Below are 24,665 nucleotides of genomic sequence, written 5' to 3'. Positions count from 1 at the left end.
TTCAGAAAGACTTTGGTTCCTTTTTATTCTTGGACTCAGCATCACAGTTGCTCCTTCTTGTAAAGGGGGTCCATCCTCGGAGGGAATCATAGAGTAAAGCAGAGAACCTCTGCCACTTCACCTGCCAATGCACCAAAGGTACTGTGACGAGGAAGAGCATCTTCTAGCCTCAGCAGTCATCTAGGAGTCCCAGATTTGTCTTGGATCCTGCTCTCCTGTGGCCTCTCGGGTACTTTGGGGGTGGTAGAACCTTTTTAAAAGAAAGCACAAGGTTATTGAACATTATCAGACTGGGCTGTAAAAGACAACATAGGTTATTCCCTAACTTTTCCCTTACAGGTTGCCCATGTTGGGGATCCTCACTCAGAATTGCTTGTCTAGTCTAAATAATGCATTCTGCCACTGTTCATAACTAAGCTGCCTTTCGCCGCTGTTCTGTGCTGTTGTACCTAACATAAGCATCCACCTGCCTATTTAAAACTGTCTGCAGTTAGTGCATCTATTACTGGACTTAAGTCATGCATTGTAACACATAGATTGCATATATTTACCATTTTTTTTAAATAAGTTTTCCAAGTACAAAGTGTTATTATTTATATGTATATATATATTCCTGAACCCTTATTTTATATAAAGAAGCTGTGTTTTCACCTAACTTAGTGTGTGGACATTCCTTTCTGGGGGCTTTGGGGAAACACTGTACTGAAGAACCTGCCTGCATCACCTCCTGAAAGCTTAAGGCTGGCTGCTCGTCCATTGCTACCAAATTGAGAGCCTTGCTGGGGTGTTCTGTGCTTTTACCCTACCATATAGAGGGCAGAAGTACAGATACCCCCCTTCCAGTCTTTGCACACACCATTTGATGAGCACACAGTTGTGTAGTAAGCTCACAACATGTCCTTGATCACAGCACAAGGGTCCAAGCCAGCTTGCTAGCTCGAGAGTTCTTTTGACCACTCTATGAAATCGCTCTACAAGCCCATATTTTCTGGCACAGTAGAGGGCAATGGTCTCGTAGTTCACTCTTGCCTGACAAGAAAGGCAAAGACTAGACTGGATTTAAATTGCACTCCGTTTGTTAACAAGGTCACCGGAAAGCCCTCATCCTGAAAGATCCTCACCACACTAAGGGCATCATATTTGCTAGCTTACACCACCACAGGCCAATTGAACGGTATTCCATTAATATAAACAAGAATTTGTGATCATAACCTAAACCAGAGATTGGCGCAACCATTTCTAGAGCACGTTTTACACAGGGCACGTCGAGGTTTATAACTAGTTTGACTGATCCGAAGGCTTCATCCCTTTTTCCCTGGGGGAAGCAACCTCCTTTGCGGCAAGAGAGGTTTTGGGAAAGCAATACCTCACTGGGAGTGAAAAGGACTCCCTTTCAATATGGGGCATTCCCTACAACTAAAGAAGTTAAGTATCTGCATACATAGGAATCATAGAAACTGATATTACATTCAGTTGTGGAACTCATATTAATTCTGAAAGTGCTGGTCTCTTTGGGGGCTTGACAGCTGAACATAAACAACATGCCCCTTTTTGGTCACAGAGTGAGAATTAAGGCACAATCACCCTTGAATGGAAAAGAACAAGCAATACACAGAGATGAGCCTACAATGTGAGCATGCCACTGAGAGGCGAAGCTGCGCTGCACAGTGGAGCCAGTTGTGTGTGGACAAGCACGTGAAAGAGAGAGACCCCACCGACCCGGCAGAGAGCCGTACAGAGTCGGCAAGGTCAAGGCCAAGCAGAGCCGGCCTTATCTGGAGGCGCAACCATGCAGAGGACGTGGTGGGTCCGGGGGCCTCAGAATAGGCGCTGAATCCAGAACGCGAGAGAGGAGAGATTTCTCTGCTCAAATTGAGGAAGCCGAGGAGCAGAGAAATGCTGAGATGAGCGGACCACAAAACTCACTTGTGTTCGGATGGGAAAGCCGTGGAGAACGCCACTGCTATCGAGCAAACGTCACCTTGCTGGAGCAGACCCTGCGACACTGAAGGTACCCGGGTTGCTCTTTGTGGATGGGGCAGAGAGACCAGAGAGTGGAAGGGGAAGAAGGAATAATTACCATAACCCCATACCAGAGGCAGAAAAGCCCAGAGAGAGAGCCAAATAACAATAAGAGTTACGGGAGCACGAGAAACCAAAATATTGTAATCAGCCAAATGGCTCACAGAAACTCCTGTGATGCACGAGATGCATATGGACAGAGGTGTTACCAATATCTCTGATAGATAAGTGAGACATTGGGACAGAGAAACCCAAGGCAGCCAGAGGGGCCCACTAAGACAATTGTAGAACAGATTTGAGAGGAGCACAGAGGCAACATGGACATTTGACCTTTTCAGGAACTTGAGACTTCATTTTATAAACTTAAGAAACATTTGGAACTTTGACAGATGGTCAAGAACTGATAAACCAGGCAGAATTGTTCTCTACGCTAAGGTTTGAATCTGAAACCAGGAGGGATTCCTGTAAACCTTGAAAGAGACCAGGGTGAGCAACTATGAAGGCAGGACACTCTGCCTAGTTGTTCTTTTATAATTTTTCTACGTGGTAGGGTCAGTTTAGAGGACAGCTTTGGACAGAGGACCATTTGTGTTGTTTTGACAAATCTTGAGCACCATAGTGTAGTTTCTTAGGAAGAGAACTCCCCTTTCAGCAATAGGGAAAGACAGGCATTTTTTTAGGTTAGATAAAACCTTTTGATAGCATGCCTTCAGGTACTGGTTCTTCTTCTGTCTTGTCACACTGGACACAGGTGCGGTTCCTCGGTCAAGTGAGATTTAATACTCTGAGTGCATGCAATGCAATTCCTCAACCCTGCCTTGACCTCATTGTCCATAAAAGATCACCAATATAATTCATGAACCCTCGGTGGTCATGCTCCTACCCAAGTGTTCACTGTGAGCCATGTTTATGATCATGTGTAGCCCTCCCTGGGAAGCAGTACCTTTTTTCCTCTGAGCAATAACTCCCCGGCCAAGCTGAACTCATCCAGGATGATACAAAACTGGTCACTAATGTCTTGAGCATTCTTGGGCCAACCACTGCCCCATTCTCTCTTTAAACCTTTGCCGTTCAAGGTCTGTAGTGCCTTTGTGGTGCCACACTTCTTCGCTCATGACATTGACCGTAGCTAAAAGGGCAATTTCAGCACTTGCATCTTCCTTTGCCTCCTCGTTAGGGCCTGTCGGGGCAGGCAGAATAAGCAGGATGCTACAATATTCTTTGGTCCATAAGTGTACAATATCCTAAAATTTTACTCCTGGAAAACTAGAGAACATCTGATGATCTTGCTCAATATGGTGGGAGACCCTCTGATAGACAAGGCGTGGATTAAGGGTTTTTGGTCAGTCTTAACCATAAAATGTCCCATACAAAAACTTGAAGTCATCCACCAACCCGCGGCAGGCAACAGTTTCTTTCTAAAATATTTTGATAATTGTCCTCTGCACCCTGAAGACTGTGAAAGAGATGACAAGCTCCTGCTCCTCGTGGCAATGTATCAAGAACTCCCCAAGCCCTAAGAGATTGGCATCTGTGGCCAAAAAGGTTTGATCAATCTGGACATTTCGCCATTGGGAGTCTGAACTATACTCTGTTTGATGGCAGAGAAAGAAGACTTGTACTCAGATGACTGTATATATTTTTCACATTAGTTCAGTAGCTCCCTCATGGGAGCACAAATGGATGCAAAAGCTTTCATAACTACTTAGCTAATCTCCACAGTGCCTGCAAGGCATGCTTGTCCTTGGGCAATGGGGTATTTTACGCAGCTTCCTCCAGGTTTTTCTTGGGGGGGATCGCAGATGCACTTACCATGTGACCTATATGTGATAATTTGGGCCCCTGAAGAGACATTTCTGATGATTAATGTTCCACCCAGGATATCTAGAACACACACTAACTTTGCATCATGCGTGAGAAAGTCCTCAAGGAAGATCAGGATGTCATAATTTAAACATCTGACATGGCTCTGACCTCTGAATAATGCTTCCATGATGTGCTGGAAGATGGCCGCATCAGGCGCCAGCCCAAAGGGTTCGCGCTTGGAGCGAAAGGCTACTAGCAGTGCTATAAAAGTAGGGGTCTTGACTCAGGGCAGAGTTCAATCTGATGGTAGGTGCTGAATAGATCAAGAGTGTAAAAACATGTTGTGTTTGCGAGTAAACCAGCATCTCAGTCACATGCGGCAAGTTGGGGCATGTAGGAGTAAGCATTGTAACTTAAACTCGTCTCCTCATTAGCACAAAAGGGCAAATGCCTGTACCTGAATGGAGATCCTGCCTCTATGCTGTTATGTCTGCCTGACACCAGTCCAACAGAAACTGCTTGATCACATCTCTTCTGCATGAGACCACAAGCATCCCCAGACATGTTTCAGCTTCAGTGGGCGTCATCAGTGAGGAGTAGCTTGGGTCTCTAGGCCCAGCAGGCCCGGGACCCAGGACTGGGCATATACGTCCCACTTGGGGTGACAATATGAAAACAAAAGAAGTGATAGCTGGAAGGTTTAGAATACATCTTAACCCCTGACATTGCTCTAGGCAACCCTCCAGACCATTATTCTTTACCTTTTGGGGTTGGGTCCAATACTGATTTGCATATGATCTTTCCCCATTTGTAACGGTTTGGCAGGCAAAGAACGATGTCCTGGAGCAGGGGTGCACAAATGATTTTGGCAGAGGGCCGAAAGTACCTTACATGATGCCTCTAGTGGGCCGAAAAGTAAATGTGGGTGGGGCGATAGGCGCGGCAGGAAGTGGCAGGAGGCCTTTTCAACCCCCTTTTCATTAAACACATGGAAAAAGAATACGTTTTTGAGGTGTAACAGTGTTTATTTGTATTTCAAACTTACATTTGGTAATACACATTTTCCATTGTTATCATTTATTTTTATTTAGTTATTGCATATCGTCTGTTTAACTAACGTATATATATTTTATTGACCACTGATTGGACATTCTGTCATTTTGGACTGTTATACTTTGCTGTTTCGGTTGGCCAAGAGGAGTATGGCCTTCGTTGAGTCGGGTATCCATAAAAAGCAAAGGAGGTACATCTCCTAATGGTGCCTGTTTTAGCTTTATTATTGGGTTCACTCTTGGAGTGTGACACTATGCCCTATGGCCCCACCCCCCAACCAAACACTATGCCCCACAGCCCCCAGCCCTCAACCAAACACTATGCCCCATGGCCCGACCCCCCCCAACCAAACACTAAGCCCCATGGCCCCCAACCCCAACCAAACACTATGCCTCATGGCCCCACCCCCCAACCAAACACTATGCCCCATGGCCCCCAGCCCTCAACCAAACACTATGCCCCATGGCCCGACCTGCCCCCAACCAAACACTAAGCCCCATGGCCCCCAGTCCTCAACCAAACACTATACCTCATGGCCCCCAACCAAACACTATGTCCCATGGCCCCCACCCCCCAACCAAACACTATGCCCCATGGCCCCCACCCTTAACCAAACACTATGCCCCATGGCCCCCAACCAAACACTATGCCTCATGGCCCCCACCCTCAACCAAACACTATGCCCCATGGCCCCCAACCCCCACCCAAACACTATGCCCATGGCCCCCAACCCTCAACCAAACACTATGCCCCATGGCCCCTAACCCCCAACCAAACACGATGCCTCATAAACCCACCCTCAACCAAACATCTCAACATACACACAAAAACAATCATACAGGCAGACCCGACGCAGACCCGACACAACCCCCCACCCCAGCATCTCAACATACACAAAGTGACATACATGCAGGCAAACCCGACGCATCCCCCCACCCCGCATCTCAACATGCACGCAAAAACAAAAATACAGGCAGACCTGACACATCCCCCCACCACTGCATCTCAAGATACGCACACAGACATACATGCAAGCAAGCAGACCCGACACATACCCCCACCCCTGCTTCTCAACATACACACACACACAGAAACAGGTAGGACATTTATTCCCCCCTCTCCTGCCCCTCCCTCCCTGGCCAAGTGCTATAAAATGTGTTTGACCACGGGATTTGTTGGGTTGGCAGCTTGCTTATATTCAGGGCGAGGGTGAGGGAATTTTGCCCACATAGTGAAAATCAAAAGTTGCCACCCATGTGAGCACAATAGAAGCATTTATTTGTGATTAAGCAGTTTGACAAGCATATGACAGCTTTAGAAATATAATTTGTGAAAGAACATAAAGGAAGGGACACAAAAATCACAAGGTATTTCTGTGGCAGACAAAAAAAGAAACTGATTTCAAAGAAAACCAAATGAAAGTTCAAGAAGCATGTTTAAGTTTGAAAAATGTGTTTTTGTTCTAAACAATTATAAGCTGCACAGTTGGAAAACAATAGTGTGTCCACCATGGAGGTAGCCTTCTTTTATCACTGATGGCCTCCACTGCCGTGATGTTCATGGCCCATTGCTTCCAGCATTATCCCTTTCCGGCCAGAAGAAAGAACACAGGCTGTGCAAATTTGCCTGCTAATGCGCGTGAATGACGGCTGGACAAAGGAGCACCTTTGATGCTCCTGGAAAGAATTATTTGCCAGAGGGAGATTTGATGGGGGGGGGCAAGCCATCAATTAGCGGGGCAATTAGAGCCCTCTAGAGACGCTTTTGGAGAAAGACTAATTCTAAAGTAATGAAGTGCGGCCCGCTTTGTTTTTTTGCATGGCTTGAAGTGGGCCGCCCTTCATTATGAAAGTTCTTCCCACTGGGGGGCCGCAAAGCACAAGAGGGCAGGACGCATATGGCCCACAGGCCATATGTTGTGCACCCCAGACCTGGAGGGTTGGCCAGAGCAATGCCAGAGGTTAAGATGGATTCTACACCTTCCAGCCATCAACTCTTTTGTTCTGCTATAGTGAAAAGTGTAAATTGAATTTAGTACTATACCCTTTAGTGCCCCGAAGAAGATCACATGCTGTGGAATTTCAAGGTTGCTGTTTTCAGCCCCTATTTGGTGGTTATAAGGATGTAAACCCACATTTTCTATCAACAGTGGGCCCAAAATCATTGCACAAAAAAGGATTAATTCAACCTTGCCTATCATGTATTTTCTTTCCATAGAAACCATGTCACTTCACAACTGAGTACACTCTACCCAGTTGAACACTTTCTTGGCAGCTCTTCGCTCATCCGCCTCCAACTACCTCAGGGTCAGCCGCTTTTCCGAGCAACGAGCTGGGGGTAGATCTCTCTCCACAGCAGGGGCCTCCCTCTGGAACAGCCTTCCTGCCTCCCTGAAACTTGAGGAGAACCATCTCCGGTTCCAGAAGCACCTCAAAACCTTCCTCTTTGCCTCCGCTTTCTCTCCCTCTCTCCCCTGCTAAAACCACTGAACCTGCACTGAATCTGCAACTGGGAAACTCACCGATCTCGGTCCTTGGCTCAGCCACTCTTCCCTGCACTGCCTACCTACACTACGGGACTGTCTCTGTATCCTACAGCCCCTTCTCCCGGCACTTACCCTGCACTTGCCACCAGCTGGCCCTATTATGTATCTTGTATTCTACTAACCATGTACTGCACTTTCCTTGCACTTGCCACCAGCTGGCCCTATTACTTATTTTGTATTCTACTAACCATGTACCACACTTTCCCCTCTCCCCTTCCCCTTGCACTTTTCCCAGTCCCCTCTACCCTTGCTCTTGTGCGATCTGAATGACACCTGGCCTAGTAGGATCGTTGTCTGTCTCCCCTTGTTTCCCCCCCACCCCCTGCCTCGTCGCGCCTTGAAACACTTGTGCATAGGCGCGAACAAATGCCATATCATATCATATCATATCGATGCAGCGCTGATTCATCATGGGTCTCTACTTTGACTTAGCCCCAAAATGTACAAAAACAAACTTAAATTGGATGGCAAAAGGTTCCCATAAATCATATCTCGTAATATTTTATCAGGGGTGGGAAAAACCCCTCTTGCCTGGCTGCCAACATCAGATTACATATCTTACAAGTGATAGTGGTTACAGATATGGACCCGTCGTTTTTGTGTTCTAACATACTCATAGCAGGTTTCAGTATTAATATTTGTATAGCCTCACTAAAACGCTGCTTGATATTGCCCTGTCTTGGGCAGTGCATATTTATCTAATCTCCACTGACACCCCCATCATGACCTGGGAACTTTCCTTTTCTAAGTCCGTTAAGAGCAGACATGTCCTCCACATTCAAGTTTGGCTTAACTAGACTAGACATCTAAGTGTTCAAACAGGTGCTTTGTGGGGACTGACATGAAAAAGGTGTTCAAGATATCATGTGGCCTTAGATATTGTAATCCCCTCATTACTACGTTTTAATAAGCGAAAGGAGCAGCCAAGGGTTACTATCCCTTGTCTGCTCCTTTCGCTTATGATATGAGATCACACGTGTGCTTTCTGCTTAGAACTTTTACTTCATTCCAACTCTTTGGCGGGATCTGGGGCATCTTACTGTGTGTTTTCTTCCTCCCACAGTTTTCCTTGTCAAAGGCATTCATTTGCTGCCTTCTTTCCACATGTTTATTTTTCCACTGCACATGTTCTCGTTCCTTCTTGAGTTGTAAGTACATACAACTTTTATTCGCAGGGAGTTATACATTGTGTTTGCTATGGTTAATCTTTTGTTCTCCTTTCCCATTTAACAGAATATGTGCACTGGGGAGAACTTTAAGAAATGTTTTGTTATATATGACCTACCTATCATCCTTTCACTTCTTGCTGGAAAGCAGAACAGCGCCTCCCACTGTCATTGTTTCATGCTCCCTCTGAATGTCTGCAGATGGGCACCACACACCCTCTGCAAGGCATCGTGTACGCGGTTCAGTAAACGCATCAGAATTGTCAGAGACAGAATCAAGTTATGATATTTTAACCAACGTTTCTGCTACGCCCTTAGTGATATTACGGGGCCTGTACAGATTGGCGTATTGCGACCCACTTAGGGTGTTGCCATACCTTAGTATGTGGAAAGGGAAGAGAAGGGGTGGCGAAGAAGGTGATAGGAAGAAGGGAATAGATAATAAAACAAACAGATGCTGAGGGTGAAAACAGCAGGGAAGGGAGGATGGGATATTATTGTGGTAGTTGGGATGCATGTTATTGTGCATTGGGGAAGGTCTAAGGCATGTGGTGTTGGATATAGAGCAGACTTTAATGTGAGGAGAGTATCTAGACATGACAAAGCATGTTTCTGGAAATAGTTGGTGAGTGGTTGTATGATGGACTTCAGAGGTGCTCATAGCCAGTAGGGAGTAAGATGTCCCAGTAACATTTGGATAGCGAAGTAACTTGAAGGGACATTCTGATGCTACAACATCACAGAACAAACAGGGATAATAGATATGTGTAGCTAAGACTTTTTAAAATGTCACTACAATTGATGGATTCATGCAGAGTGAAAGTAAAGGTTCACAATACAGCGCATTCAATCTAGTTCCCCTTTGGATATAGTCCCTTTAGCAGTCACGAAAAAATTGCTGGAGACATTTCTATGGAACTGACTTCATCGGTTAACGTCTCCTGTCAAACAGGGGTTATTCCGGTCGAACTTAAAATCGCCACTGCGATTGCCCATTTGAAGAAACCTTTGCTTGACCCTGCTCTTCCTTCTAACTTCTGTGCTATTTCACTCCTTCCATTCCCTATGAAGTTGCTGGAATCCTTGGTCTCCCCTCTTCTTTCCTCTTTTCTCGAGTCATCTTCCTTGCTTGATTCTGCACAATTGCGCTTTAGACCAGGTCGGGGCACGGAAAGCATTCTTGTCTCAGTTCAGGATGACATGGAGAGGCTTGTTGATTCTGGTGGAGTTGGGGCACTGATTTTATTAGATCTGTCAGCTGCCTTTGACACTGTCGACCACCCCACCCTGCTGACCCGCCTGTCTCAGGTCGGGATTGAGGGCCAGGTCCTGGCTTGGTTTATCATCATTCCTGGCTGACCGTGCCCAGGTGCTCGCCCTTCCCCCCTATCTTTCACGTATCTTCCACCTTGCCTGTGGTGTCCCCCAGGGCTCTGCCTTGTCGTCCATTCTCTTCAACATATACATCTGGCCTCTTATCTGTCTCATCCGCTCACTCGGCGTCAGGTGCTATGCTTATGTCCACAAAACCCAGTTTCTGATTCGTCTCGATCTTGATCCTACTGAGGTGCCGTCACACCTTCATCAGGGCCTGACGGCTGTTGATGAGTGGATGGGCCAGTACTGGCTAAAGCTGAATGGGGACAAGACAGAGGTGATGGTGGTGGGTGCCCCCCTAATCCTTCACTCTGGGTGTCCTCCTTCTGGCCTTCTTTTCTTGGTCCTTTACCTGTCCCTGTGACAAAGGTCGAAGAATCTCGGCATCACCGTCTCTGCTTCACTGGCTATGAATGACCAAGTCTCAGCGGTGTGCAAAGTGGGTCACTATCATCATAAGATACTGAAGAAGGTCTTACCGCTTTTGCCTGACTCTTTCCACCCTCCAATTGTTGCGGCCATGGTGCTTGGCCGATTGGACTACTGAAACTCATTATATCTTGTACAGCCTAAAGGCTTAGTCCAACGACTCGAACGCCTCCAAAATCTTGCTGCTCGTACTGCTACTGGCTCTCCCTATGGGGCACACATCACTCCGGTTCTTCGTGGCTTACAATGGCTCCCTGTTGGTCAGAGAGTTGAGTTTAGATCACTATGTATTGTGCACCAAGCTATCAATGGACGGGGGAAGAATATCTCCAGTCCAAATTTACTCGCTATCTCCCCATCCGCTCACTGCGTTCTTCATCTGCCGGTCTGCTGTTGATTCCATCCTATCGGATCAGAGGTCATGCTTTCTCTGTGGCCCCAGCTAAATTGTGGAACAACCTGTCTCCCAAGATTAGGGCTATCTCTAGCCACTTAGCCTTCAGAAAATCGGTGAAGACCTTGCTATTCTAACTGTGCCTTGGCCTTATGGGTTCCTCCCTCTCTTTGTAGCGCCAAGATACCTTTGGTGATAGCGCACTTTAAAAGTTTGCATGACATAACAGTGCTCCATAAAGTTTCTCGCCCTTCACAAAAACCAATGTTGGAAACCCTATGTCTTGTAATCAGACACTAATACTTTGCCACACTGACAAAATGCCTAAAAAAATTAGCATCCATGGACTTTTGTTAAAGGCTGATCAAAGATCCTCAAATGTATTACAACTTTCATCCAGAAAGACATTGTTTTTAAAATTCTTGATTGAATCGTCATACTGTTCAATCATTTTTCCTTCCCTTTTCCACACTGCTAATATCTGCTCTTTAGGCATTATGTATGCTCTGTAGAGTCATAGGTATGAGCTCTCGGGGTCCACACTTTAGTATTTAATGACCTACTTGATCGCCCAGAAAAATGAACGTTTATCATTGAGATTGTATTTACTGTCATTGGTTAAAAAGTAATAACCTTTAACAAATGTCGTCATTAACAAAGAAACAAAAAAGAAATCCCAATTGCATCACACAATTTCAATTAACAAGGCACAAAAGAGAAAAAGAAACAAATCTACAATTCCATTTCACAATTTAAATATATATCAAAGTTTAAAGTCTTTCCGTGAAACTACAAAAATTAATTATGCACGTTCATAAATATGTTTCACTAAAATCAACAATCAATTAAAACAGGACAAACTTCAATTGACCTTTAACTCGTCTAGTTTCAGGCATTTGACAAAACCCACCACTGCCAGAACGGCTGAGGTGGTACGGCCACCCAGACAGAAACTAAATGTATCTGAGCAAAACTGCTGGTTAGTGCCCTATTGGTTAACATTAAACACGTGATTAATAAAGAGGAACGCCTACACACCTTGATCTCCTTTCTCTCCTTTCTGTCCCGGTGCTCCGTCTTTCCCATCCTTCCCAATGGGTCCATAAGGTCCGGGGATGCCGGGAATTCCTGGTATTCCCCCCTGGCAATATTTATGTCTATCATCTGTGATTTGGGGATCAGAACTCTGAACGTTTCCACAAAGAAAGCAGACGAACAGCACCAGTAGGGTCAAAATCACCATCTAAAATATAATTCATACCATAAAAACATTTTAGCATGGATATGTAGCTAGCAGTGACTCATGGGGCCTCATTCTGTGAGACATTGCACCGATAAGAATTGAACACATTACCTTGCCGTATTTTTACACTTACTAAGCAGCGAGGAAACCAAGCTTTTCTTACAAATTTGAATGTACAAATAAAGGAGCGCATTGGATGTTTACATCCACTGTTTTTAAGTTTTGCAGCAGGCAGGAACATGCCTCACCTCATTGATTTTCAATTGAAAATGGCACAACCATTTTGAACGTTATGGCTTGAAATGTAGCACAAACACAGGACTGGGGTAATACCTATTACATGCGGCACTCCACGCAAAACAGCAACACTTTTGCAATTATTGTGACAGCATAGAAACTGCAGTAACTCAGTGTTAAAAACACAGATCCTTCACAACGCTTCCAACCCCCCACTCCCCTGGTATGATCTAACACCCTACCAATAACGGAGTAGTGCTTCAAATCCACAGCGGCTCTTAAGGAATTCGGTCTAAGCAGGATTTTCAGGGTGGGAACTGTGCCACATGCCTGGACTATTTGCCCATCTAACAGTACCCCTCAGTGCTTCCCATGCTATGACCCTGGCAGTTATTCTTCCTCGAGAGTCTGCAAGCATTGAAGTTATATATCCCTAAATCGCATGTCTAAATCACATCGCACAAGTCGGCCTAACTGCTGTCAAACGAAAGACATTAATTAAAAAACACACCATTACTGACTTATCCCTTGTGTCACAAGTCAATGCTGGAACTGACATATCTCTTGAGTTGGATCCATCACCAACCACTCCACCCTTTCTATCACTTACGGGGGCATTTCGGAAATACTTGGATGTTGTAAATAAACCTAGTTCCTCTGGTGCACACCACCACACCATTAACAGTGATATTCTTCACCCACTGCCACTTTGAACCATTAGGTCCCCACTCACTGAAACACATGTGCATCCTACGCCATGTCAGTTGGCCATCACTTTCACATAAAGAATGTTCCCAAACATGTCTTCCTCACAATAGTCTTTCTTATTCCTTGTTTCTAGTTTCTTGAACTTCTTTGCCTGCATACCAGTCTCCTTGTTGCTAGCTTTTGCCACCAATCACAAGGCTCCTTTGTGTTCCAGCGGTTCCTTTGCTGTGCATATGATCGAGTCACGTGATTCAGGCCCTAAGATCTCTCAACATTGTGCTGACACTCCACCTTGCCCTTCTGCAATAAAGATCACTATCTGGAACCCCTTTGCAACTACCTCTGCTGCAGTCTCCATCCCTGTTTTTTTCTGTTCCTTTCTATCATTCCCTACAATAAAATTCAGTATCTCAGAATGACTCTAGATCCTCCTCCAACTCCTCCAACCTCCTTCAACCCTGTGGTCCCTACCTTGCAACACAACACGCCACATCAATATGGACTGATCAGCTTGCCAAGTTCTGCTGATCCCTCGTAACATATAACTACATAGAAGCGAGCTGGGGGTAGATCTGTCTTCGGCTGGGGCCTCCCTTTGGTACAGCCTCCCTGCCTCCCTGAAACATGAGGAGAACCATTTACGGTTCCGGATGCACCTCAAGAACTTCCTCTTTGCTTCTGCCTTCGTCCCCCTTCTCCCCTGCTGATCTGTTTCTCTCTCAGCACGTGCACCTGGCCACCCTCTGTCTTCCGGGCTCCCCTGCCAACCGCCTGCACTGCCTCCGGGCCACCCCTTGCACTGGGGTTTCTATCTGTACCCATACAGTCCCCACACCTTTTCTTTTCTTTCTGCACTTATCAGACATACCCTGTCTGCTGCCTTATTCCCAGCACTTGCCACTTGCTGGCTGCACTACCGCTGTTTATTGCCTTCATTATTTATTTATTATTATTTATCTGTTTCTCCTGTGCTCCGCACTTTCCCCTTCTCCCCCCTTCCATGCACTTTTCCCCTACCCCTCTCCCATGCACTTGCACGTTCTCAATTTCACTGGGCCTGGTAAGATCATTGTTTTGTTCTCCCCTGTTCCCCTCCCTTGCCTTGTCACGATGAGCGCAATATAAATAACATATCAATTGAATTCAATTCAATTCAATACTGAGCACACCGCAGCTCTTGCCACTCTACCTGGATTTCTCAGGTCCCAACACAGCTCTGACCGTTTTTTCCAACAGTTTAACTTTTAAATCACTGCTGCTTTAATGGATTCTTTGGAGGTCTGGCTACTTTACATCTTGATGGAATATGTTTCTGACATTAGGGGTTGGGGGTGCTTTCATGCCAGCTGTCCCCACTTCCTTCTCACTTTTTTGCTTACAGACAAGATCATGAGAAGTGACATTGGTGCTATGGAAAAACAACCCAAAGACACTCGAACACTAAGGGAACTTTGGAAACTTCCACCAGTTATAGGTTTTGCCCCCTATGGAGGCTATCTGGTATGCAAATACACAGACAGATTCAATTTCATAGAGATAGGACTGAAGTATCCGTGGAAACAAACATTATTTTGTAATGGTAATACCACCATGTTTGTTTATTAAATATTCTGTCCATGGGCCTCATAACGACCCTGGCAGTAGGGGGTAAACGGCGCCGTAAAAGGTGCCGGTGCCGCTTACCCCGTACCGCCTCATTACGAGGTCCCCTCGCGGGACCCAGGAAGCAACGCCTGGTCAAACCAGGCGTCCTTACCAGGTCCCGCGAGGGGAAGAGGGAGCAAACAACGGGTCAACTCGTAATGGCCCGTTGTTTGCTCCCTCTCCCATTCCCATTCAGCCCTATGGGGGCAGAAATGGGAATGGGGAAGGATCGTGTCTGGGTCCTTGCAGGGAGGAATTACCGGGCCTTCCGAACTCGGAATGGCCCGGTAATTCTTCATTCCGAGGACCCGGACGCGATTCCGGCGGCAGCCATGCTGCCAATAGCGGCATGGCTACCGCCAAACTCGTAATGAGGGCCCATGTAATCTACTCTATGTTTGAAAAATAAAAATAAAGATAAAGACACGCATATGCGAACACAGAAGCTGTATAGCAATCATATCAGTAGGGCCTCCCTGGTAAGACACTGTGGATCACAACCATGCACAGGAAGATGTAAAATGGACTGTAATTAAGAAGATTATCCATAATGGCACTCACACAGCAGAAACAATTCTCAGTAATGAGGAACAGAGATTGTTTTTCCTGACTAAAAGCCACATCACAGGCTTGAATGATAAAGTAGATTGGTTATTGGACTAGTACTGTTACCTAAGCCTAAAGCCTACTCCTAAGCCTTAAGCCTACTTGTACTGCTTGCGCCCAGTTACCCTCAGGTTTGGTGCGCCATACAAATAAATAAACAAACAAACAAACAAACTTTTGTGAAAGATTGCCATGAGGTTATTTTCTTCATTTTCATGATACAAGAATGGACACATATGGATACTTAGAGTGTCAAATAGGCATCTCTATATGTGTATTTCTGTATAATTCGAAGTCATTGTAAACACTGTCAGTAGATGGAAGAAAATGATATCATTATCAATATTCTCTAACGTAATGTGTTGATTTACGCCACATATTGTGCATACATGATGATGTCACACATGCATGATGCCACGCTTGAATGCTATATGCATCCCACGTTATTTCAGTAAAAACTGATTACATGACTGCCAAACTGACCTACCGCAATGCTCCTGTTGGAATCCGTTACCATCTAAGCAAGGGTTAAGCCTGACTGGGCACAGAAACCATTATTACATACTTTGAATTAAGTTATTTTCAGGAACTAAAGGTGACTCATCCGATTGTCACTCTCTGCATTTATAGATGCTGTTGACCTTAGTGGCCTTCTAATTTGACCTCAACTATTCCACAAGGCTTCCACACAAGGTCAATTCACGCTCACATCCTTTACCTATTATAGCCATAAACTATAGACATACTAAGTATATGTTGCACATCCTTATTCCACAGGGCAACATTTTTGGGAAACTCATGCTAGGAGCCACTGAAAAGAAAAAAGAAAAGTTAACGCAGGATTTACACCCACATATGACTTAAGGGTCTCTGCGTCAGACCATTTAGCTAGGAATCCATTGATTGTTTTCCCAAGGTGATTAAGATGTATGAATCATGTATAGCCACTTGTAGAAGTAAACTAGTCATGCTTACCTGCCCTTTTTAAATGTTTTCATTTCCTGTAGTTACTTAGCTACACAGTACTCTTGCTTTTGAGAAAGTTCCCCCACAGCCAGAAGGGAACGAAGCTTGAACACATTTTGAATGTTACTGTTTATGAACTCTGACCTGAATTCTGATTCATTATATTGTTGACTGTTCTATGTAAAGCGCGTTGGACAATGGCACTATCTAACACACAATAAATACACATACAAATACAAATAATGCAAGATCGTTCACCCCCAAAAACAGTCACATGCAGGGATTTAAGAGATAACTGAAGTATTATACTTCGCATCAAGTTTTTTACATTTAGGGACATTTGCTTCGTTGCTATGCTACCAGTTGTAAAGATTGCTGAATATATACATAGATAGTATTTCAGGATTTGCACAATCATTTTTATATGTTTATCTCATTGATTGTTGGTGATGGATTAAGATGGAATGTATATATCAATATGTTATTCATACAGATGTTTAGGAATACACATCTGATCATTGTGTTTTATATGTATGATTAAACAAATGCACTATTTGTATGCCAAATATGGGTAGAACATATTATTTCTGAGAAGAATTTCTTTCTAGATTTGTAGGTGACTTTGTGTTGTCTACAGAGAGCACGGACACAGGGAGCGGCTCCATGTCTCACATCCTTTGATACAGTTATTAGACTACAAGGTCATACTTGGTAATGCAACAACTTCCCACAGCCGAGTCACGTATATTTACAACCCGTCGAGAGGACAGGACCCGTATAACTAATATGGCCGGTGGCAGACAACTTTAGATCAATTCAGTTCATCATTAATGAATACTACTCATGAGTGTTAGATGACTGCTTTGTGCTAATTTGCGGTACCCTGCACCACGAAGAAAGGTCCACAGCCCCTGAAGAAAATCCCCACACTCACTGTATGGGATTGAAACATGCAGGGCAGTCATACAGGGTTTAGTTCTTCTGTTAGTGGAATTTACAAAGAATTCTTAGTACCCGACAAAATAATATAACACATTTTTTTCCCATTGTCATGTAATATTTGTATCTCAAGAGTGGTGCTATTTGTAGTATTTGATGTATGCACTTTATATGTTTTATGTTGCACAGCACTATTGCACTTTTTTTTATATATGTTGGTACCTCTGTAGTCTAATGTGTTATAAATATGTATTATCAGTGAGTTTGTTGTCAAAACATTTAAAATCTAGTCTTCAATATACTCTAGGAAGAAAAGTGTGTCAGAAGAGGTCTATATATTATATAGGTAGAGTGCCAAGGCTCTTATTTTTTGGCTGACACTCCGCCTGACTTTGTGTTGTGTCACTATACTAAACCAGACATGTCTTATATTTACAGACTGACGTGCCACCCGACTGTCTAGATTATACAATAATTTCAATTTAGATCAGAGATGATTAAAATGCCTTCTCTGCCATGGAGGAACTTTGTGTCACAGCAGCTGTCAGGGATGCACAGGTGACCCAGCAAGGCACATGTGTGCACTATAATTTTGGCAAGGAGTGCCATGAAAAGGGGGTCTGATTAGTAGACCTCCCTTTCAGTGAGAGGATGAATTGTATCATTTTAACTATAAAAATCCAAAAAGCTAAGACTTTTACACCCTGGAAGATGGTATCTAGTCACTACAAGCGATGGCATAGTAAATGTCGTCTTATAGTGCACCAAAAACATAGATAGCAGGTGATGATATTATATACGCAGACATAATTGCAACAAAGTTATTCTCTACAAGGAAGGAAAATGCTTACAGAAACCAAACTAAGTAGAATGTAGTACCCGCCAGCGAAAGGTTGGTGTCCACATACGGCTTCCCATATGCATGATACTTGCCAGAGCTCATGTCCAGCAGTGTGAACTTTGCAGAATGAAGGTTGAAGAGATACACTTGCTGTTTGCCTTAATTTGATCACATGAACGCTTTTTCTGCAATAATATCAAATGTATCAAACTATTTTCGGACCAATTGCACATTTATAATAAATATTGTTTGTTTTTTATGTAGGTATACTTTTATGGGATATGATTTTATGAAATAAAGTTATATATTGAATTGCAAAGGAAATCAAATCAGTCTGGTTCTGAAGCAACACTGATTACATGCATGCGTAAGCCGGTGTTTTACATTCAAAGTACATCCTTCTAAATAAAGGAGACCTGTCATGTATGTGCGTTGTCTATATCTCAGAATAACCCTCACCTACCTCTTACCTTTGGCTATTCCTCGTAAAAATGTGAAAATAGATCTGTTCTTCTCATGGAAAGTGAAGCTAGTTCATGGCTGCAGTTTGTCATCCTAAGCATTTTATACGCTTTGCTTTACCAAACATTAACTTTCAAATGAACTTTTGAACTGCTTCAAGTCACTTCTGAACTAAGATAATATTTTTCGTTTTTTCATTTTAGGTTAATATAAACTGTGAGAAAGGTCACACCTGGGTGCAGACTGGCAGCCTCAAAACCATAACTTTCACATGTGCATAATGTGCACAGTTCCAAACAAAGCAATGTTGGAAAATGAAATGAGCAATAGAAATGAGGTTTGCACCCACAATGGAGGACATTTCACCGAGGAGTTTGCTGAATCCCAACACAGGAGCATCTTTATACCATGACCGCAAGTCGCAGATTCTCCAACCTGGTGTCAGTCATGCACTGAACTGCAGCCACAGAAAGATATGACTATGGATCTACAGCTATCATCTGCTAAATGCTAACCTCTTCTACCAAATGAATTCCATTAAACAAATGTGGGTACGTGATACAATAGTGAACCTGTCCTGAAAATATCTGGTGACAAGAGGGGCAATGTGCTGCAAATAACAGCTGAAGTTGCCTCTCAACAAACATGCTCCATGCACCGATGCAGAAATCAGAGCACATAAGTCACTGTACAAGCCGGACTGTGATGCATCAGCAGTCCCAACTCATATTAGTGCAGTTATTTTGTTTTAAATGGATATTTCGTGCACTGTGACCATGTCTCGTGTATATGATTCTGCAGTCAGTTTTAGTCGGTCGCAGGACGGACCTTACATCAGGCAATATAAGCAAGGCTTTTTGTATATTTAGAAGTCATTCTCTACTTCTGTAGTATTTGTGGCTGCTATCACCATGTGCTTGGTTCAGGGTGGGCTTTCTGGTGCTCATGCTCATGGGCTGGCTCTCGGAGTGCATTGAAGTCCAGCGCATTGTTCTGAAATTGATTGGGTGGCCCTGGAAATGAAGTTATCACTGACTGCATTAGGTCCATGCCCCGGTATTGTCAATGACCTGCACTGCAGGTGAAGGAGCTGGGAGCATTTGTGCAATTACCTCCACTGCAGGTGAAGGAGATGGGAGCATTTGTGCAGTCAATGATCTCCACTGCAGGTGAAAGAGCTGGAAGCATTGGTGCAGTCAATGACCTCCACTGCAGGTGAAAGAGCTGGAAGCATTTGTGCAGTCAATGACCTCCACTGCAGGTGAAGGAGCTTGACCATTTGGGCAGTCAATGATCTCCACTGCAGGTGAAGGAGCTGGAAGCATTTGTTCAGTCAATGATATCCACTGCAGGTGAAAGAGCTGGAAGCATTTGTGCAGTCAATGATCTCCACTGAAGGGGAAAGAGCTGGGAGCATTTGTGCAGTTAATGACCTCCACTGCATGGCAGGTAAAGGAGCTGGGAGCATGTTTCAGAGTCAATGACCTCCACTGCAGGGGAACGAGGTGGGAGCATTTGTGCAATTACCTCCACTGCAGGTGAAGGTGCTAGGAGCATTTGTGCAGACAATGACCTTCACTGCATGTGAAGGAGCTAGGAGCATTTGTGCAGTCAATGACCTCCACTGCAGGTGAAGGAGCTGGGAGCATTTGTGGAGTCAATGATCTCCACTGCAGGTAAAGGAGCTGGGAGCATTTCTGGTCGACAGAAGGAGGGTTAAAGAATGTTAACCTTAAGGTATGCACTTATTCTATCATCAACCTTTAACACACGCTACAGAGAACTACACAATAATATTTTTAAATGTTAGGTGTGCTACCTGAAGAGTAAACTGCAATTGATACCACCTGAAGCAGCCATTTAATTGACGACGATCACACTATTTTGGCCCCAAAATAGCCCAGATACAGGGCTTATATAGCAGTTGTTTGTTGTTTGGCTACTCCTTATCATCCGGAAGTGGGTAACCTGGATGCACATGTATGCCCTGTCCACAATATACCTGGGCCCACTGTTCTCAGGTGTAAAAGCATTCTGGCATGCATCATAGCCTGAGCGTGTGTGGACCAGAGTTTAAAATCCCTGTGATAGAATTGAGCAGCGCCAGGAGCTGTGCATTTGATCCTGCCCTAGTAATGATCTGCTATTATCAATTTTCCTTCCTATTATTAATTGTAATATTTATTCAGGTTATGAAAAATATATAAATTGAATAATATAAATGTATCATTACATAAACGAAGAAGACCTTATCAGTTCTAGTCTAGAAAGAGAAGCCTATGAAAAACAAATATGTATTTGTACAGAATGACTATGAAACATAATACAAAGTGATACTATTGTATTGGTTTTGGGAACATTCGGCAATAGCATAAATTACGCTATCTTCATTGCACGAACTTCATGAATTTATTCATAACCAACATGGTCTCTAGTATTTGAGAAACCAAAGGAAATAAGTGCTCCGAGAGTAGAGTTGTAAAGTGTAGGGAGGACCAAACCCAAGAAAGCATTGTGGAGCACCAACAGTTAGAGGAGTGAGTTGAGAGGTGACAGGAGACCGATAATTGGTGAGGTGCCTGGTAGAATTAAATCCAGGCAAAGGCTTGATCATGAATCCCATGAAGAAAGAGAGTATTAAGGAGATCAGAGTGATTGATATTGTCAAAGTATGCAGACAGTTCAAGGAGAATTGGGATAGCGGATAGGTTGGTGTGCTTAGCAGAGGTGTTGAAGTTGGACACATTCATGAGAGCAGTTTCTGTGGATTGGCAGAAGCGGAAACCTGCTTGTAGGGGGTCTTGAAGGTTGTGGATATCTAAGAAATTAGTAAGACGGTTGAGTAAAAGTCTTTTAAGCACTTTAGAGTAGTGTCGAAGAAGATACACAGGGTGAAAGTTAGCCCGTATTTTCAGATCAGTCCCTTGCTTTTTTTTAGGAGAGGGATGACCGTGGCTGTTTTGAAAATAGAGGGAAAGTAGGCGGAGTGAAATGACAGGTTGAAGAGTTCAGGAAGGTGAGAGTCCACACAAGGGGCAATAGGCTTGACTTGCTGAGGAACAAGAGAATCTGTGGGTGCGGGGGATTAGCCTTCATCAGTAGAGATATGACTTCTTTAGTATTAGTGTGACTAAAGTGGGAGATAGAGGTAGAGGATGATGGTCGAGTAGGTAGAGTGTATAATGTAGAGTGTGAGAAAGGTCAGGAGAGAGTCTGTCATTTTGGAAATTTTTGCAGCAAAGTATTCAGCTATGTCATTAGTTATGAGAGTGGAGGTGATAGTCATAGACTTCAGAGGAGTGAGTTTAGGGTGCCCTATAGCCGGCGAGGATGGTTTTAGTGAGAGTCAATGAGGGTTAGGTAGAATTTCCTTTTCGCTCTATCAAGAGAGGACCTAAGAGAGTTCAGAGCAGGGAGGTAGAGTTGTAGGTGCTCATGCGAGTGGGTACGCCTCCATTTGCCCAGAAGCCGACTCATGCCTGTGCAGAGAGAGTATATGAATGGGGTGATCCATGGTTGAGGATGCTGAGACTTAAGGGTTTAAGGAAGTAGTGGGAAGTTAGAAGAGAATGAGTCATATAGTAGGGATTGGAAGGCAGTGTTGGCGGAAGAGGCATCAGATGTGAAGGAGGAGAGTGAGAAATGTAGGTCAGAGAGAAAGGGAGGAATGGCAGAAGGTTTATATTTCCTTTTATTATTAGGTGATACAAGTGGTGAGGAGAGATCAGAGGGTGGAAAGGAGATGTTGGTGGAAACAATTGAGTGATCAGATATGGATGGTGTGACAGTATTAGTGGCTGAGAGAGAGATGGAGATGAATAAGAGATCCAAAGATGTACCCCCTGTGTTGGTAGGTAGGTTATGGATAGAGAGGAGAGTGTGGTTACTAAGAAAAGACTGAAGTCACCTAAAAGAATGAGATGATGAAGAGTGGAAAGATAATCAAGGAGTGGCCAAAGATCATCAAAGAATGGTCCAGTGGGACCAGGAATGCAAGAGATGGAGGTGATGTGAACTGAGTGAGGCAGTGCAATAGTAGAGATAGTGAATCCAAAAGAGGTAAGAGAGGACGTGGCATTGGACATTTGTGAGGCATTGCGGCAGGAAGAGAGTTGGTGTCTGATGCCTCCACCACTGCCAGTCAATCATGGAGAGTGAATGAAGGATAGTTTGGAGTCATGTAGGGCCATCAGAGTGACAGTGGCAAATGGGCAATTCCATGTTCCAGTGATAGCAAGAAAGTCTAGGGGAGGAGAGCTGGAGTCAAAGTAGCCAGTGATAAAAGGAGTTTTGTTGCATACAGATTGAGCATTCTAGAGTGCGATGTTCAGTTGATGCTACAACTAACCCAGTGTTCTTCGAACTATGGGCCTGATCCACTACAGGGTTGCATAATATGGTGAGTTGATGGGCACAGGGCTCATTAAAAAAAGGAGACCGGTGATTGCTTTTACTGAACCTGTGGTCTATGTACTGTGGCCCTGGCTCCGTAAGGGGATGCCAGTAGATATCCAGTGGGTAGGTGGGAAGTACTTTTAAAAATGGAGGAGCGTGACTATTTCAATAGAAAAATAAGCAAATCCAGCATTTGTTGGGAGCCCACCAACATTATTTTTACTCAAGGAGGCTCTGCATGCTAAGGTTTGGAACCCCCTGTACTAAATAGTGCTAGTAAAATAAACAGAACCAAATCTTCCTACGATAAAACATGAACTAAAGTTAGTATAATTACCGGACAACCTCATTAGTCGAATAAACAAATATTGAAATTGGTACAAGTAACAACAAATTCAATATGCCCAGCTATGACAGTAGTATATATGTATTCATAGCTTCAAGTTGTCATAGTAGCCATAACGAAAGGTGCCATGCCACCACATAAGAGAAACCATCAGCATCTGGACTACAGCATCGTAGACCTACAACCATAGAAGAGAAGGTGACAAAAACACTATCACAAGGCAACCTGAGGCAGAAGCTCAAGTTGCGATTTGTAGTAATTGAGTCCCTTGACAAAAACCAACCAATTTAGAACATTACACACAAGTGAATCTGTGAGTAGGAGAGACAGTCATTAAACATTACTATAGTCTGGCTAGAAGAAGGCATGAATATGTGAGAAAAGCATTGTACACTACTATAATATGGATAACAAACAAGACATTGGGGCTTATTATAAGTTTGGTGGTACAGGCACTTTTCCTGCACTGCCAAACGACAGGTTTGCAGGTGGGGGTTGGCTGATTTACCTCCAGCCAAGAGCTCCATGGAATGGGGATTTACATACCGTTCCAGGCACCTATAATATCCTGGAAATTCCGGGACATCAAGCGCCGGTAACGGTAGGTCAGTGTGCCGGTTTCCCACCGGAATTACCTGTGGGATACCGGAAAACTCCTAATGAGGCCCATTGTGCACTCATTATAGGGCTGCACCACCAAAGGATGCATCCAGAGCTGTCTTTTCTCTGAAATAAAATGAACCACCAACAACTGGCCGACCACCTAAGAGAACCACAACCCTGGGCCAAGACAAACACAATACTACTGGGAACCCTGTCTGGGAACCACAAGCTTTGATTTGAAGTAAGTAAGCCCATTGACAATGTACTAACCAATTCGGAATGTGACACAAAAGTAAAGTTGTGAGAAACACCTAATGTTTTTCGGTGAAGACATGAAAATATGAGAAAAATGTCATATATCACTATGATGTGGTTAAAAACAATACACTGGGCCTCATTACGAGGTTGGAGGTAAGGGGTTACCGGCACCGGTAAGGATGCCGGTAACCCCTTACCTCCGTATTCCGAGGTCCCTTAGCGGGTCCCGCTATGGGTGCCTGGTTTTACCAGGCGCCCTTAGCGGGAGCCGCTAAGGAACCAGGGAGCTAATAACGGGCCCGCTATTAGCGGGCCCGTTATTAGCTCCATCCCCATTCCCATTGAGCCCTATGGGGGCTCGAATGGGAATGGGGAATGGTTCTCAGAATGGGGTTTACCAGGTCCTCCAAGGTTGGAATGACCCGGTAAGTCCCTATTCCGAGAACCCGGACCGGGAATGCGGTAAAGGGGTAGCCATGGCGCTAATAGCACCCTGGCTACCTCCTACCTCGTAATGAGGCCCACTGTCTATTCTTTACAGAAACACAGCCAAATGATGCTCACTGTAAAATCCTCAGCCAGAAATCTTTTCCAGCACACAAATGAAGCTGTCAACAACTAGGCA

At 44.3% G+C, this 24,665-nt stretch overlaps 1 protein-coding gene across 3 annotated transcripts in view; it reads right to left on the bottom strand.

Moving 5' to 3' along the window:
- The window catches only part of LOC138528338 (complement C1q and tumor necrosis factor-related protein 9-like), an 88,018-nt gene extending 69,489 nt beyond the window's left edge, over positions 1-18,529 (bottom strand). For 2 of the 3 annotated variants that reach the window (XM_069639868.1, XM_069639865.1), the window contains exons 1-2: positions 18,447-18,529; positions 11,831-12,035 (exon numbers count right to left, since the gene is read on the bottom strand). In XM_069639868.1, coding sequence (XP_069495969.1) covers positions 11,831-12,035 — 205 coding nt within the window. In that variant the 5' untranslated portion in view covers positions 18,447-18,529. Of the gene's footprint in view, positions 1-11,830; positions 12,036-18,439 lie in introns of all 3 variants that reach the window. The other variant, XM_069639866.1, reaches the window with a different exon arrangement.
- Positions 18,530-24,665: the final 6,136 nt, after the last annotated feature.

Source organism: Ambystoma mexicanum, chromosome 7q, assembly GCF_040938575.1.
Source record: "Ambystoma mexicanum isolate Mex_15411 chromosome 7q, UKY_AmexF1_1, whole genome shotgun sequence".
Taxonomy (NCBI): Eukaryota; Metazoa; Chordata; class Amphibia; order Caudata; family Ambystomatidae; genus Ambystoma; species Ambystoma mexicanum.
This window is presented reverse-complemented; position numbering and strand designations above follow the sequence as displayed.